Genomic DNA, 15,331 nt, shown 5'->3' with positions numbered 1-15,331 from the left:
GCAGCAGCAAGCCTACGATACAGTGCATAGGCTGTATGATACTGCACTGACGTACTCCCTTCCTACCAGACTCTTTTGGGCATCAAGCAAAGCAAGTAGTCTTGACATTACATCGATCACAAAAGTTTTCATCACACAACAGACAGAACTATGGACGCGATAGTCGCTACCTGGCCGGAATATACGTAGGTAGGATGCGACGACTGTAAAGCGTCGTCGTCGCATGTATTTATTAGTTTGCTGGATCGTGGTCGATCACATCCCCCTTACGTCTTCAAGGTAGCCATGTCTGCATGAAGGACGTCACGCACGAGTTGCTCAGCTGCTCTTGAGTGTACCTGCAAAACTTGCGAAATGTTAGCACGGTAATTAACAGCATCGTTTCAGGATGAGAGAGAGGTGCAAGCTGTATACACGTACGTACCCAATTTGCAGTGTGGGCTCGGCGGCGGCGTCCAGAGGGTGGAAGAACCCGTTGCCGGCGTGGTGTTGCGGCTGCTGTGGGGACTGTCGCTGGTCGTAGCCGAGCAGCAAATTGACCCCGTGCTGCTGCTCCCACATATGGTGGCCATGCACCTGCTGCTGGCTGCTCTCCTCCAGCTTTTCCTCGCCAAAACAGATGAACAGATCAATCATCTTTCATTCAGTTACTTTCTTACATTTTACTGTGCATAAAAAGTAATACATTGATGCAAATTCCATGAGTACAAAAATCAACAGATGTACTGATGTCCTAATTAATATGCTAATTCCATTAGTACAAAAATCAACAGATGTACTGATGTCCTAATTAATATGCTAACTGAATTCTGTTTGGCCTTTGAAGCATTAGTTTGTGTAATGAACCTGCACTATTTTTAGATGTGTAGACATGTTTGTACCGTCCTTGGTGTGCCTGCGTTTGCAAGCATATGCAAAAGAAGCAACTGCCAGACGACACTTATGTACAGTGTACTGTTCGCAGCATTCAGTATATATAGGTTCGAAACAGGTAGTACCATATATGACAGGTACATCCAAACATAAGTACAGATGGCTTCAACTTCAAAACAAGGAAACCAGATGCATGCTAAAGTACCGAAATTCAGTTAACTTTATCCGTGGGAAAGAAGTTAACTGAACGTGTACGGGGCTAGGGGCAGGGAAACTTACTTTTCTTCTAAGGCACTTGTTTGCTTCGCACAGCATTTGCTCCTGCAAAATCATACAGTGGTATTGTTGGAACAGTAAGCTCTATTTACTGGAAAAAGCAACAAAGATTCAATAACATAACTCATGCCTATTTGTTTTTGTCAACAGCATACCTTCCTTTGGAGGTCAGTGAGCTGATCAAGCATGTGTTGTGTCTGCAAGATTAGAATTTTGATCAGAATTTTTGTAAAAATGTTCCAACAAAATATCCAAACATGAGTATAGATAGCTAGAGCTAGCTAGCATATACTCGATAGCAAACTCCAGGCTGACTGAAGCAAATTGTGTCTAGTTTTTCAGGACATGTCTGACTGTATGATGGTTAACATTACGAGATCAAATTTATTTAATGCACAACTTTGCATCCCTGAAAATGATGGCGTATCAAATAATTCAGACAAATACGGTTCAGTAAATAATTATAACCTAGCAGAGTTGCAACCGATATTTTAAAACTGGTAATACCCAGTGCCAGAAATGCATGCTAAGGGGAAGTCCTAACGAATTTGGTCTGATGAGAAATAGTTCATTACCCTTGTCGATCTTATGTGCCTCAAGGATGAATCAAGTTGCTTCTCAAGCTGCTCGAGTTCTTTGATGCCGAGTGTTCCAAGATCTTCACCAAGCAAATTCCTGTGATTGCCACCAAGTTAGACGATCATTATAAGTAGTTCCACACAATTAATTAAAACATACAACAACTACAGCAACTGACTACAACATATGATGTATATATTTCTCCTGGCTTTATTTTGTTTTTTAGGAGCTTATCGCGATCTATGTAAATCGTCTTAGCGACATATGGATATATTCCAGTCCATGAGAGTAGTGCGTAATAAAAATGTGTGTATATATGTTTTGATTTTGAAACATTCCTCTTACAAATGTGAATGCTCATTAAGTTTAATTCCTAATGAAGGATGCTATAGGTTTGCCCTTTCAGAAGATAATTTCATGTCACAATAACTAGTTCCTGGTAGTATCTACATTTTTTCCGAATCACTGGTAATTAACCAAATAAAATATGCCAAAAGGTGCAAGCATTGAGTTTTGGACTTCAGAAAATTATTTCACTGAATGTATCTTATTTCAAAGTTCAGATTACACTTTATTTATACTATTTCCACTGGACTTTTTTTTCCAAGTTAAGTTGGATTAGAGGGACACTTCATCTTTCAAAAACTTAAGAATTTAAGTAAGCAACTTACCTTTGTGTTCTCTGTAAATTTTCCACTCGGGCTTTCAGCTTGAGATACTCGTTTCGACTGCTTGCCACTAACTGAAAAAAAAGTGCTACTTCAGTAAAAAAAAAATAGTTTAACAAATTGCAAAACAATAGAGGAATAAAGCCAACAATTTGTATATGTGCATCCATTGAAGCAAACTAAGCTTACTTTACATGAAATGCTATTAGTTCAACAAACAAAAAAATCTGACCATGATTTTCATCTTTCATGACAACTCAATGCATGGTCACATCATTCACATTTTGTTCTGTCATAAGTGATTCTAGTTCATCTTCAGTTAGTGCAGATGCAGTATCACACAGAAAGAAAGAACAATGTGCACTAATAAACTTGTAGAAGAAAAAAATAAACCATTGGAACTACACGAAATTAATGTTCAACTTATCAAAACCAGCATATATGTTTACTCTTGAAGCTTAAATTCAAATTAAGAAAACATTGAAACAAGGTTTTTTCTTGTTGTTGTACAACATAGTTCCTGCAGTGCTCTCATTCCACAGAGAACTTCAAGATCTTTTCTGGAGTGTAGTTCCATAGAGGTAGGCAGTAAACATTGCTTGTACTTATTAACTACCTAATATATAGTTAAATGTCAGTAAACTGGTATAAATCACTTGTAATCTGATCCATTTATACTAGATTGAAACTAGGTTGCTTAATGAAATCAGCAAACTAGCGGTATCTTTTAACGAAAAGGATTTTAGAGCACAACTTCATCTCATGCGCTTCATCAGAACTCACCACTAAAATTATCACGCATAAAAAATGATCAGAACTAAGTAACAGAACTTACCTCATTCTCCTTATTCTGCAATGCAGTATCTGGACCACCATAACTGCATTTTTGGTACCTCTCAAGTGTTTTGGGCATGCTACAAGTTCAAAATATGAACAAGGACCAATTAAAAGATATATATTAGTAAAAAATATCATGGTGTTTGAAAATGTGGAATTTAAACATACAGATGGCAGATTCCTAATTAAGTGGAGCTAGATGGTATGTGTGCCACTTCTAACGAAATGGTGCTTGAGAAGGGGACAAAAAATGTAAAGCAATAAATATTATAGGGCTATAACAAAATTTTGGTTGCACGTTAATTTGCTAAATATACTTGGCAGGCCACAACTTTGAGGGCACGGTACTGTTAATTATATTGGCATTGGTAATTTATGTTCATAGATAATGTTTCCATAATCTTTAAAATTTCACTGATTTTGATAAAAAATAATTTCGAAATGGAGGAATAGCCCCAGCCTCTGCATCCAAAGGATGTTTCCATAAACTGATTTTGGTAAATGTACAGAGAAGTAAAACAACTGGAAATAAAACATAAAACAGTATGAGTTAATAACAAGAGAAGAAGTACAAGAGATCGCCAACTGTCAGAGTACTACCAAGTTTCAGATTCAGAGGAGCGTACTGTGAATTCAGCTTGCTGAGCAGATTTCTAGACTTCTAGCTAGCTACGGTAGGCGTTGACAATATGCTGATCTGCCAGCATAAAATACTGGAGCACTGGGTAGCAATCGTATAGGTTCTGAAGTGACATCTGATAAAAGTATATTCTCTTCTAACTGAAATGAAAAGACTACTCGACCAAGAGAGCTGGGCTGACAACTGAAGCCCGGCATATTACCCTACATGTACTTCGCAGTCAGTCCTAGGAATCTTGTGTACCATTACCTTAATTATCCTGGACTACCCCAGGAGCCTTCTATATTAAACAGGTGAATCCCTCTAAAATTATACAGTGCCAATATAGCCCAAAATTCTAGACGCAATACAACCAAAAAAAAGTTTGAGTGCAGATCAAGCATTTCTTTTATCCACATATGTTGGTAAATCTAACTAATATGGGAAGGAAGTGCTACTCTATTAACACTACCCATTTACGAAGAGTAATACACTACCCTGCTTTGCAAAAAATGAAGCCCACATACTTTGGCTTATCATGCCTTTGGAGCCAAAATCAAGTTAAATGGTGCTAGGTCTGGGCACAGTACTATAGTAGTTTATTATGGCACCTCATCAAGTTACTGGTGTGCAAAAACAGTGAAAACACACACAAAATCTGAATACACATTGAACATGTAATAAATGTTAGAAATATCTTTACCAAAAATATATGCAGCAGGGATATGGACTGACAAGTCATTTATGAGGAAAAGTTCTTTTTTGATTTGTAAATATCAGGCAAACATAATATGTTTTCCTTAAGTTTGAATATGAATATCTCAGATCAGATGAAAGCATGCATGCATGAAATGGGGCATCAAGTACTGCATAAAACACCACATATGAATCCTCTTAATTTTTCCTATGGTGCTCACTGAATATGAGTTCTGTTTGTGAGAAAATAGTGTTTAATTACCAAAACCATAGTTGAAGAGAAATTGTCCTGAAAATATCATAAGTGAAGAGAATTCCACATACATAGTGACGATTTAAGCATTACTACTCCAAGATTATACCAATTAAAGCTATGTCAGCGACTTCAACAAAACACAAAAACACAGATTTGCCATTTAGTCAAACAGTGATAGACATAATTCATGTCATCATATGTAGGGATACCCACATATAGGGCCCTATTTAAATTTGAGATATTTTCCTATTCTTGCAGTTTTTTGTTTTAAAAAGCATTTACATTTTTTATTAGAGAAACTCAAATTGGATCTATGAGGAATTTAAAATATCGCCCAATTTGTTTTTAACGTAAAACACTTTTACATGTTTTTTAGTTAGGGAAACTAAAATTGGAGCCTACGTGGATTTTGAGGAGCTGATATCTTGTGTGGTGACATTCCACAACTCATGTTTTCCCACCAAAGCGAACTAGGTTCACTTCATTTTCCCAATTCTCGTGTATATGGATTGACTTCTATTCATGTTATGGAATATTTGTACATAAACAGCAACACTTCCTCTATCTAATCAGATGGCACATCGAATGCTTTTAACCTGGCAAAAGAGATCATGAATCAATTTTCATTAAGGCATATTCCTGTCTGAAAGTAGACCAGTGTTGTGATTTAGCTACAGAGTTGGATACATATTTTTTGTGTGCCTGAAAACCAACTCGTGTGGACCATTACTAGTAATGCCCATTTCTATTTATATAATTTTTGTGAGGGAAGACACATGTACATGGTTAGATTTTCTTGCTTATTACAATACAAGCATTCTAACTAACTTGACAACCGCAAAAGAATTTCTGTATCTTGGATCGAGGATCAGAAAATTTTATTGTCAACAAATGTGCAAATGTTTTTTATCAGTTAACTGAAAAAGGAATATATAGAAGGTGTTGATATCGCTTGATTTGAGGTAGCTAGCCACACAACACAAGCAATAACTCACATGAAAGCTCAAAAAAAATCGAAAACTAATTCTCCCTGGAAACCGGCAGCAAACCAGCGACACGACATGCATGCAATAAACGATGCTGCGAACCTCGATGCAAGAAACTAGCAGGGGTATGCTAAGAATCCATCAGTCGCCACACGGATCCGGTATCTAGGTGACGCGATGGCTAGCTGAAGCTAGCACCAGAGCGAAATTCACATCCTAAAATACTTTTGAGCAACGATTTGACCAGATCCCAAAGGAAAAACGCTGTCCAATCAGGAGATCGGTCCAGTAATAGCACAGTAATCACGTAACCCCTGCTTATTAAATTCGCTACAGCTCTCCCATGCATGCAAAATCCAACGAAAAAACGCAAGGAGCGCGCGCGCCATCTCTCGGATCGGGCCCATGGATTTGCAACGGCCATGAGAGCCGGATCCGCAGATCTAGCGAGCAGATCGACGATGGAGGCAGCAAGTAAGCAGCCTAAAACCCTGATCCCTGGAAGAAACCCAACGATTTCCCACTCCCAATTGATTCCCGGGGGGGAAAACGCGGTGCCTGATCGATCGAGCTTGCCCTCACACGGATCGATCCGCCGTCTCTCACCCCACCCAGATCCCCCAGCTCGGCCAGATCTGCTGGACGCCTCGGCCAGCAGAGTCCATTTCATGCGCGCGCCTAGCTAGCTAGCTTTGAAAACACTACGCGCGCGCTCAGAGAGCTTCGCTCGGTATAATATACCTCTGGCCGCTGCAGAACTCGTAGAGCTTGCCGCGGTTGGAGAAGATGATGAGCGCGACCTCTGCATCGCAGAGCACGGAGAGCTCGTAGGCCTTCTTGAGCAGTCCGTTGCGGCGCTTGGCGAAGGTGACCTGGCGGTTGATCTTGTTCTCGATCCGCTTGAGCTCGACCCGGCCCCGCCCCATGCCGCCGCCGCCGGCCCCGCCCTCCGGAACAACCGCCGCAAGCTCCAGAGCTTCGCCTCTCCCGCACGAGGTGCCGCCGCGCAGCTGCTCCCACACCACCGCCGCCAAGTCAGCCAGCTGGGAGAGTAGAGCAGAGCGAGGAAGAAGAAGGGGAAAGCTGGGGAGGGGGCTGGATCGGATGGGGTGGGGAGGATGGGGGGAGGTGGGTTAAAAGGGCCGCGGTGGTGCGGAGTGATTAGGGCTCGTTGCCATTTTCGGCATGGTGGGAGCCCCGAAACCCTAGAGCGGGCAGAGCGCCGTGCCCTCTCTCGCGATGAGCTCCAATCAATCAGTCCGTCGCTGTCGCGGCTCGTACTACGTACACGCCACCTTGCTCGCTCGCCACCTTTTTCATCTGTGGCTGCTGACATTTCTGGGTGGGTGGACGAGTCGGGACTCGACAGGTGGAGAGAGAGAGTGGGAAAGAAAAGGTGGGGATGGAGGAGGGAGAAAAGTCTGGGGCTTTTCCGGATGGAACCTCGGGGAGTTGTGATTTCGGGCAAGGCCCTCCTTCGTTCGTTCCGGCACGGCGGAAAGCTGGGATCCGTCGGTCGATGTATTCCCATTCCTACCTGGTATACTATACCTATCCGTGAACTGAACTCTCGCTCGTGATGCTGCACGGGGTTACCATAGTTTGCGCAGACAGCAGGGGGCTCCTCCGCGAGAGCGCGTCAGTCTTGGCTCCAGAACCAAACTTGCCGCGATCTAGCTACCTGCTGCGTGTGCGTATGTGGTATTTTCTGTGCAGTTTCGCGGAAGCTCATCCGGAACCGTATGGTCTTGGCCGGCTTCCGTATTGGCGTGCGTCCAGTGCGTGCTCCGTGTTCTGAACATATCTACTTTCGGGTCAAATTGATCTACCTGGCTAGGACATGGCCATGCATGCATACTCACTTGCTGTCTAGTAGTGTCTACTTACGTGTTAGTATAAGTAAATTAAGTAAGGCTCCCAAGCGACACCTTGTTGCCCTATTCGTTTTGCCTTGTCTCGGTAATTTTACCTTGTTGTTATGAAGGACACACCTTTTTTTTTTGACCTACCTTGTATGTACCTGATATCTGATTACTGGTATTAATACTTTGTACATACAATGGTAAAGTATTTCCTTAACGCAACGGAAAATTAGGGGAGAGAGATAATTACTTTTAAAAGTGTCAATATTGGCTCGGATGAATGTTTTTATGTTCACAAAATGTAGGGAGGTTAGAGAAATAACTGCGCAATTTATAAAATTTCATAATAACCATCGGTTTGCTTTTTTATGTATACATTTCATTACAATAAACAACGTAACAATACATAACAATATTGTATTTCCTAATTCGGTCAATGTTTTTTTGTTTCTATCATGTCTAGATTTTCTTACTAATAATACCATATGATTCACACGTATTCCGGTTAGGGCAAACAAGGAACTGCCCTTCAATGTGAACCTTTCTTGCATCTCTAGACCTAGGAGTTTTTTTATGTAAATATGGATGCACGCATGAATCCTTTGCGTTGAATTTTATGACTTTGATGCATTGAACTTTTCTTTGCTCAAATTATATTACACATTGTTGGAACTAAATGCATGATTAGAACCATATGCACGAATGCGGTGAACACTTCAATTACGTATCATGATCGAAATGTCTAATCCTAAGTGAATTTCTAACATAGCATATGTAAATACAAGGGAATGCATGTTTGGTTTGGCTAAACTAAAATCACGAAAAAAAATTGGTGTTCTCTTAATCCCTCTATTTTTATTTAGTTTCCCTTCTAGGATTTGTCAAAATCAATAGTTGTAAACTTTGACCTAGAATATAAGAAAGAATATCAAAACATATAATACCAAATATATATAATATAATAAAAACTTTATGATGATTTGAACACAAAAAATGTTGATATTTTTTGTAAATATTTAGTCAAAACTTTTTAAAGTTTGACTTTGACCAAATCCAAAGCACGAACCAATTGTGAACGGAGAGAGTATGAACACTGCATGCAAAGGCACTAACACACATGGCATGTTAATTAGTAAACCTGTTATGCAGGGCTTCAAGATTGATGAAGTCATCATATACACTAGTAGGAAACTTCTTATAGGGGTACGCATATCGATAGCATGGCCGGTCCTCCATGGGCCACCAGTATTACCGGTGGCACGATACTATCAACTATGTCACCGCTAAAGCCATATTGGTGGTGCGACAACTGTGTGGGCCCTACATGTTCATATGGAAGGAAAATGTTAGTGGTGCGGATTTTATTTCCAACGCCACTAACTTTTGTTAAACATTATTGTGGCCCTGTGACACGCCACTAGGTTTTAAATAATTTATTGTTTTCATGGAAAATTAATTAAAATGAAAAAAGGAAAAAAAAAAAGGAGAGATAGTGAACTGGCCACACACGTGGATCACACAACTCCTCTCCCATTTATCTCTCAAACGCTTCGCAAGCACCATGTCGATGCCCCTCTCTGATTCCCCTCCACTCTGTCACCTCCCATCATGTCGCCGCCATCGCAAGCACCATGTCGATGCCCCTCTCTCTTCCCCCCCCCCCTCTTCAATCCTCTTTTCTGCCCTGTGACACCGATGTCCCCTCCGCTACCTCTTCTCTCCACCCCCATTGATTCGTTTCGTTGTTCTCTCAGAGCCACCGCCGCCCCATCGCAGCTACCGCCCAATTCTTTCTCTCACTCTCCTCTTCGCGCTACCCTCGCTATGTTGCCGTCCCTCAACCCTCCGCTATATCTTCTCTCTGCTCTCGTCGATCCGTGCCATCGTTCTTTCGGAGATGCCGCCGCCGCATGTCGAGCCACAGCCCCATCCTCGTCAGCATCGGTGAGACGCACCTCTTTTTTTTCGCGAAAACGCAAAAGACTTGCGTTTCGATGCATTGATAGATAGGAAAAAGGTTATATGTACAAATCCACGAAGGGACCAACACCCCGCACTACAACTCGACCCAAGAAAGAGGCCCTAGTCTAGGGGATGATCTGGCGGACGCCTCGGGCCCCCGCGCTCACCCACTGTTGCGCCTCGGTCTTGATGTCGTTGAGCAGGGAAGGCACCGAGGGTTGTGCGTTATCAAAGATCGCAGCATTCCGGTGCTTCCAGATCCACCATGCCGTGAGCATGATTACCGACGATGTCCCTTTGCGCAACTGGCGGGGAGCGGTCCGCACCGCTTGCGACCACCACTCCACGAAGTCCCCCTCCGAGTCCGGAGGCCCTGCGGTAGATCGGATCCACGAGAGGACCTCGAACCAGATCGTCCTGGAGAATGAGCATCCGGTGAGCAGATGCGCCATAGTCTCCTCGGATTTGTCACACAGCGGGCATCTGGGCGCATGTGGTAGACCACGACGCGCCAGCCTCTCACCCGTCCAACACCTGTCCAGACAGGCCAGCCATAAAAAGAATTTCACCCTAGGAGGCGCCCAGGATCTCCAGTTCAGCTCCCATGATGCTGAGGTGATCCCCCCCTGAAAGAGGGACTCATAGCAAGAATGGGATGTGTACTGGCCGTCCGTCGTCCACAACCAGGCCATCGCGTCTTGCTCCTCCGAGAGCTGGACATCCCTCAGTCTGACCCATAGTTGCACATATTGCCATAGTGCTAGGGGACTCGGTGCTCCAGCTATGTCGGGGATCCAAGCGCGGTCTACCAGTGCCTGACGCACCGTACGCACCTTCCTGCGCCGCTTAGGAACTAGCGCGAACACCTCTGGCGCCATCTCCTTGATGGACCTGCCGTCCAGCCATCGATCCTCCCAGAAAAGCGCGGACTCCCCATTACCCAGAATCATCGAGGTGGAAGCCGCGAAGATGTCCAGCTCCGCCTTCGAGAACTGCATGTCCAGCCCGCGCCATGGCCGTTGGGGGTCCGTGCGCATCCTCCATAGCCAACGCACCCTAAGGCTTATGGCCATCCGTGCAAGGTCGGAGATCCCCAACCCCCCCAGGTTAAGCGGCCGGCACACCCTTGCCTAGTTCACGTGGCAATGACCTCCATTGGCCTCTGCCCGGCCCACCCAGAGGAACCCTCGCAGGATCTTGTTGATCTGTTTGAGGGTCTTCTTGTTCAGGGCCAGTACCATAAGCTGGTGCAGCGGGATTGCCGCGAGCACCGCTCGGATCAGCGTCAAACGTCCAGCTTGCGGCATCATGGATGCCCGCCATGTCGGCAATTTGTCAGCTAGCCTGTCCAACAGCGGCTGGAAAGTCTCGACCGACAGCCGCCTAATGGACAGGGGAATGCCCAGGTACTTCACCGGGAACGGCGCTAGCTGGCACTCCATGTGCCCCGCCGCAGCCACAGCAACCTCATCCGAGCAAGCAATAGGAGACACCGAGCACTTAGCGAAGTTGGTGCGTAGACCGGAGGCTTGCCCAAAAAGCTCCAGGATCCCGCGGACCGCACCCAACTCTGCCTCATCCGGGTGACAGAAGATCACCACATCATCCGCATATAGCGACACCGAGGTCGCCAGGTCCCGTCACGCCAACCGTCGCAGCATACCCAGCTCAGCTGCCTTGGCGAGCACCTTGTTGAGCGAGTTCATCACTAGGACAAACAACGACGGCGACAGGGGGTCCCCCTGTCTCAGTCCCCTCCGATGCCAGATCGGGCGGCCTGGCTCGCCATTGAGCATCACCCGGGTACTAGCCGTGGCCAGCAGTAGAGAGACAATCTCTCGGAACCTCGGCCCAAACCCTAACTTCTGGAGAACCTCCATGAGGAATCCCCAGGATACTGAGTCGAAAGCCCGAGCAATGTCCAGCTTCAACATCACCCTCGGCTCCTTCCCTCTATGTAGGAAACGAGCTGTCTTCACGTACCAACATGAAGTTGTCATGGATGCACCTTTGCGAATGAAGGCGCATTGGTTGCGATCCACCAGCGACTCCATCCGGGGTGCCAGCCTAGTGGCCAAAGTTTTCGCCACCAGCTTGGCAAAGATATGAATCAGACTTATCGTCCTGTAGTCGCCTAGCGCCATGGCGTCCGGGCGCTTGGGCAGCAGGACCAGCAGGGCCTGGTTAAGGCCTTGGAGTCCGCGCCCGCACATCGTATAAAGCTTGTTGAAAGCCGCCATGAAGTCAGCCTTGACCACCCCCAACATTTCTGGAGGAACTCAGCCGTGAACCCGTCGGGGCCGGGCGCCTTGCCTGGTGGCAGGTGCCTGATTACTTCCCACACCTCCTCCTCCGTGAACGCTACCTCGAGCTCGGATAGGTCCTCTGGTGTGGTGCCCAAGAAGTCCAAATCCAGCGAGTGCGCCCTCGCCACCGAAGTGCCCAGCAGGCCCTCAAAGTGCGCGAAGGTAGCTTCAGCCATGGCCGCGTGGTCGGCAAGAATAGCGTTATCCACCCTCAAGCTATGGATCACGTTCTTCTGGCGCCTGTAGGCCGCATGCTGGTGGAAGAAGGCCGTGTTGGCGTCCCCTCCCTTAGCCATGCTATCTTTGCCCGCTGGCGAGCCATCGTCCGCTCGAGTGAGGCCAGCCCTAGGTAAGCTTGCTTGAGGTGTGCCCGGAGTCGACGCTCATCGGAGGTGAGCAGTCGGGATTCCATGGCGGCGTCCAACCTCAAAACCACCTCCCGCGCTATCATAAGCTGCAGTTTGATGCATCCAACCTTTTTGTCGCTCCAGCTCATAAGACGGCGCGCAGTGAGTTTCAACTGAGCGGTGAGCCGCCGGAAGGGATCAGTGTCACCTTGGACCACATCCCAGGCGCTCTGGACCACCTCGTCGAACCCATCAATCCGCAGCCAGAAACGTTCGAACTGGAACCTCTTCCGCCCCGTCGACTGCGTGGTGCAGTCAAGGAGGAGGGGGCAATGATCAGCCACAACCGTCGCCAAGCAGCGCAAGCTGTAGCTACTGTGGAGCTCCTCCCAAGCCACCGTGACAAACACCTGGTCAAGCCGTACAAGCGTGGGGGTTTCACGCTCGTTCGACCATGTGTACCGACGACCATGCAAGTAGATCTCCTTCAACTCTCGCAGTCATTCAGGAAGCGGCGAAATCTGCCCATCATCCTAGATTACCGTTGTTCTTGTCCTCCGCTCGGTAGATCATGTTGAAGTCCCCACAAAGCGCCCATGGGCCTTGGTGGGTTCCGCGAATATCGCGAAGCTCATCCAGGAAGGCGATCTTGTCCGCCTCCGCCTGTGGCCCGTAAACACAGGTAAGCCACCACCATGGTTCCCCTCCCAAGGGTGCCACCCTAGCAGTGATACTATTAGCACCTATGTGGGCGCTGTCGAGCTGCACCACCCTGCTTATTGATGGCGTGTATTTCACACGTTCGTTGGGCAACCCCAAGAGGAAGGTATGATGCGCACAGCAGCAAGTTTTCCCTCAGAAAGAAACCAAGGTTTATCGAACCAGGAGGAGCCAAGAAGCACGTTGAAGGTTGATGGCGGCGGGATGTAGTGCGGCGCAACACCGGAGATTCCGGCGCCAACGTGGAACCCGCACAACACAACCAAGCTACTTTGCCCCAACGAAACAGTGGAGGTTGTCAATCTCACCGGCTTGCTGTAACAAAGGATTAACCGTATTGTGTGGAAGATGATTGTTTGCGAGAGAAAACGAGTAGAAACAAGTATTGCAGTAGATTGTATTTCGAGTAAAGAGAATTGGACCGGGGTCCACAGTTCACTAGAGGTGTCTCTCCCATAAGACGAACAGCATGTTGGGTGAACAAATTACAGCTTGGGCAATTGACAAATAAAGAGAGCATGACAATGCACATACATATCATGATGAGTATAGTGAGATTTAATTGGGCATTACGACAAAGTACATAGACCGCCATCCAACCGCATCTATGCCTAAAAGTCCACCTTCAGAGTTATCATCCGAACCCCTCCGGTATTAAGTTGCAAACAACGAGACAATTGCATTAAGTATGGTGCGTAATGTAATCAACAACTACATCCTTAGACATAGCATCAATGTTTTATCCCTAGTGGCAACAAGCACAACACAACCTTAGAACTTTCGTCACATCGTCCCATGTGTCAATGCAGGCATGAACCCACTATCGAGCATAAGTACTCCCTCTTGGAGTTAAAAGCATCTACTTGGCCAGAGCATCTACTAATAACGGAGAGCATGCAAGATCATAAACAACACATAAGCATAACTTTGATAATCAACATAACAAGTATTCTCTATTCATCGGATCCCAACAAACGCAACATATAGAATTACATATAGATGATCTTGATCATGATAGGCAGCTCACAAGATCCGACAATGATAGCACAATGGGGAGAAGACAACCATCTAGCTACTGCTATGGACCCATAGTCCAGGGGTAGACTACTCACTCATCACTCCGGAGGCGACCATGGCGGTGTAGAGTCCTCCGGGAGATGAATCCCCTCTCCGGCAGGGTGCCGGAGGCGATCTCCGGGATCCCCCGAGATGGGATCGGCGGCGACGGCGTCTCGGTAATGTTTTCCGTATCGTGGCTCTCGGTACCGGGGGTTTCGTCACGGAGGCTATTTGTAGGCGGAAGGGCAGGTCAAGAGGCGGCACAGGGGGCCCACACCACGAGCCGGCGCGGCCAAGGGGGGGCCGCGCCGCCCTAGGGTTTGGCGCCCCGTGGCCCCTCTTCGTCTCTCCTTCGGACTTCGGAAGCTTCGTGAGAAAATAGGCCTCCGGGCTTTTATTTCGTCCAATTCCGAGAATATTTCTTTACTAGGATTTCTGAAACCAAAAACAGCGAGGAAACGACAAGCGGCACTTCGGCATCTTGTTAATAGGTTAGTTCCAGAAAATGCACGAATATGACATAAAGTGTGCATAAAACATGTAGATAACATCAATAATGTGGCATGGAACACAAGAAATTATCGATACGTTGGAGACGTATCACTTATCCAGGCCACAATCAGAGACGCACCTCTTATATCCTCTATTTTAGATTATTTAGATTCTTGTTGTTGATTTAGAGATGATATATATGTAGAATTAATAGACGATATTGGTAGTTTGTTTATTTAGATTATTATTGATGATTTAGAGATGATATATGTCTGGAATTAGTAGCTGTTAGCTTTTTTATTTAGATTATTATTGATGTCCTAGATAATTTGGTGTTAATGTCTTAGAGCATCTCCAGTCGCGTCCCCCAAACCGTCCCCCAAAGCGATTTGGGGCGCGCCGGACAAAAAAAGCGTTCCAGCCGCGTCCCCCAAAGCCCATTTTTGTCCGGCGCGCCCCGATACGGTGTCCGGCGCCCGAGCCCGTCCCCGTCCCACGGGGGACGCTCCGGGACGCCGGACACAACGAAACGCGAGGCCAACCGACGCGGGCCCGACGCGTCAGCGGCACGGAAGGCTAAAACCCCGTCACCTACCTTTGGTCAAGCGACGTTAATGGCGTCCCTGTTTTCCCAGGCGACGCAGGGACGCGTCTCGTCGTGCATGGCCGCGTGGCCGTCCGCGCCGGAGTTATTGCGTGCAACCACCCGCTGCCGCCGCTGTTTTAAGACGCCCTCCGGTTATCGCCGCTCATCATAATCCTTCTCGTCGCCGCCGCCTCCCTTCCCGCATCC

General features: G+C 46.5%; 1 protein-coding gene across 1 annotated transcript; it reads right to left on the bottom strand.

Moving 5' to 3' along the window:
• Nucleotides 1-274: 274 nt before the first annotated feature.
• Nucleotides 275-6,716, bottom strand: LOC124652350 (MADS-box transcription factor 8-like). Its single transcript, XM_047191371.1, has 8 exons — nt 6,532-6,716; nt 3,232-3,310; nt 2,400-2,470; nt 1,725-1,824; nt 1,305-1,346; nt 1,153-1,194; nt 425-600; nt 275-338 (listed from the first exon to the last, which is right to left on the bottom strand). The coding sequence occupies exons 1-8, from the start codon at nt 6,714-6,716 to the stop codon at nt 275-277; spliced, it is 759 nt and encodes a 252-aa protein (XP_047047327.1).
• Nucleotides 6,717-15,331: the final 8,615 nt, after the last annotated feature.

Source organism: Lolium rigidum, chromosome 5, assembly GCF_022539505.1.
Source record: "Lolium rigidum isolate FL_2022 chromosome 5, APGP_CSIRO_Lrig_0.1, whole genome shotgun sequence".
NCBI lineage: Eukaryota > Viridiplantae > Streptophyta > Magnoliopsida > Poales > Poaceae > Lolium > Lolium rigidum.
This window is presented reverse-complemented; position numbering and strand designations above follow the sequence as displayed.

Bases quoted from the DNA above. Each gene is read 5' to 3' on its own strand.
- LOC124652350 (XM_047191371.1), bottom strand. From the start codon at position 6,716: ATGGGGCGGGGCCGGGTCGAGCTCAAGCGGATCGAGAACAAGATCAAC. The intron at 601-1,152 runs GTAAGTTTCCCT...GGCGAGGAAAAG, and splicing joins ACAAGTGCCTTAGAAGAAAA to CTGGAGGAGAGCAGCCAGCA. The intron at 339-424 runs GTACGTACGTGT...CAAGTTTTGCAG, and splicing joins GAGCCCACACTGCAAATTGG to GTACACTCAAGAGCAGCTGA.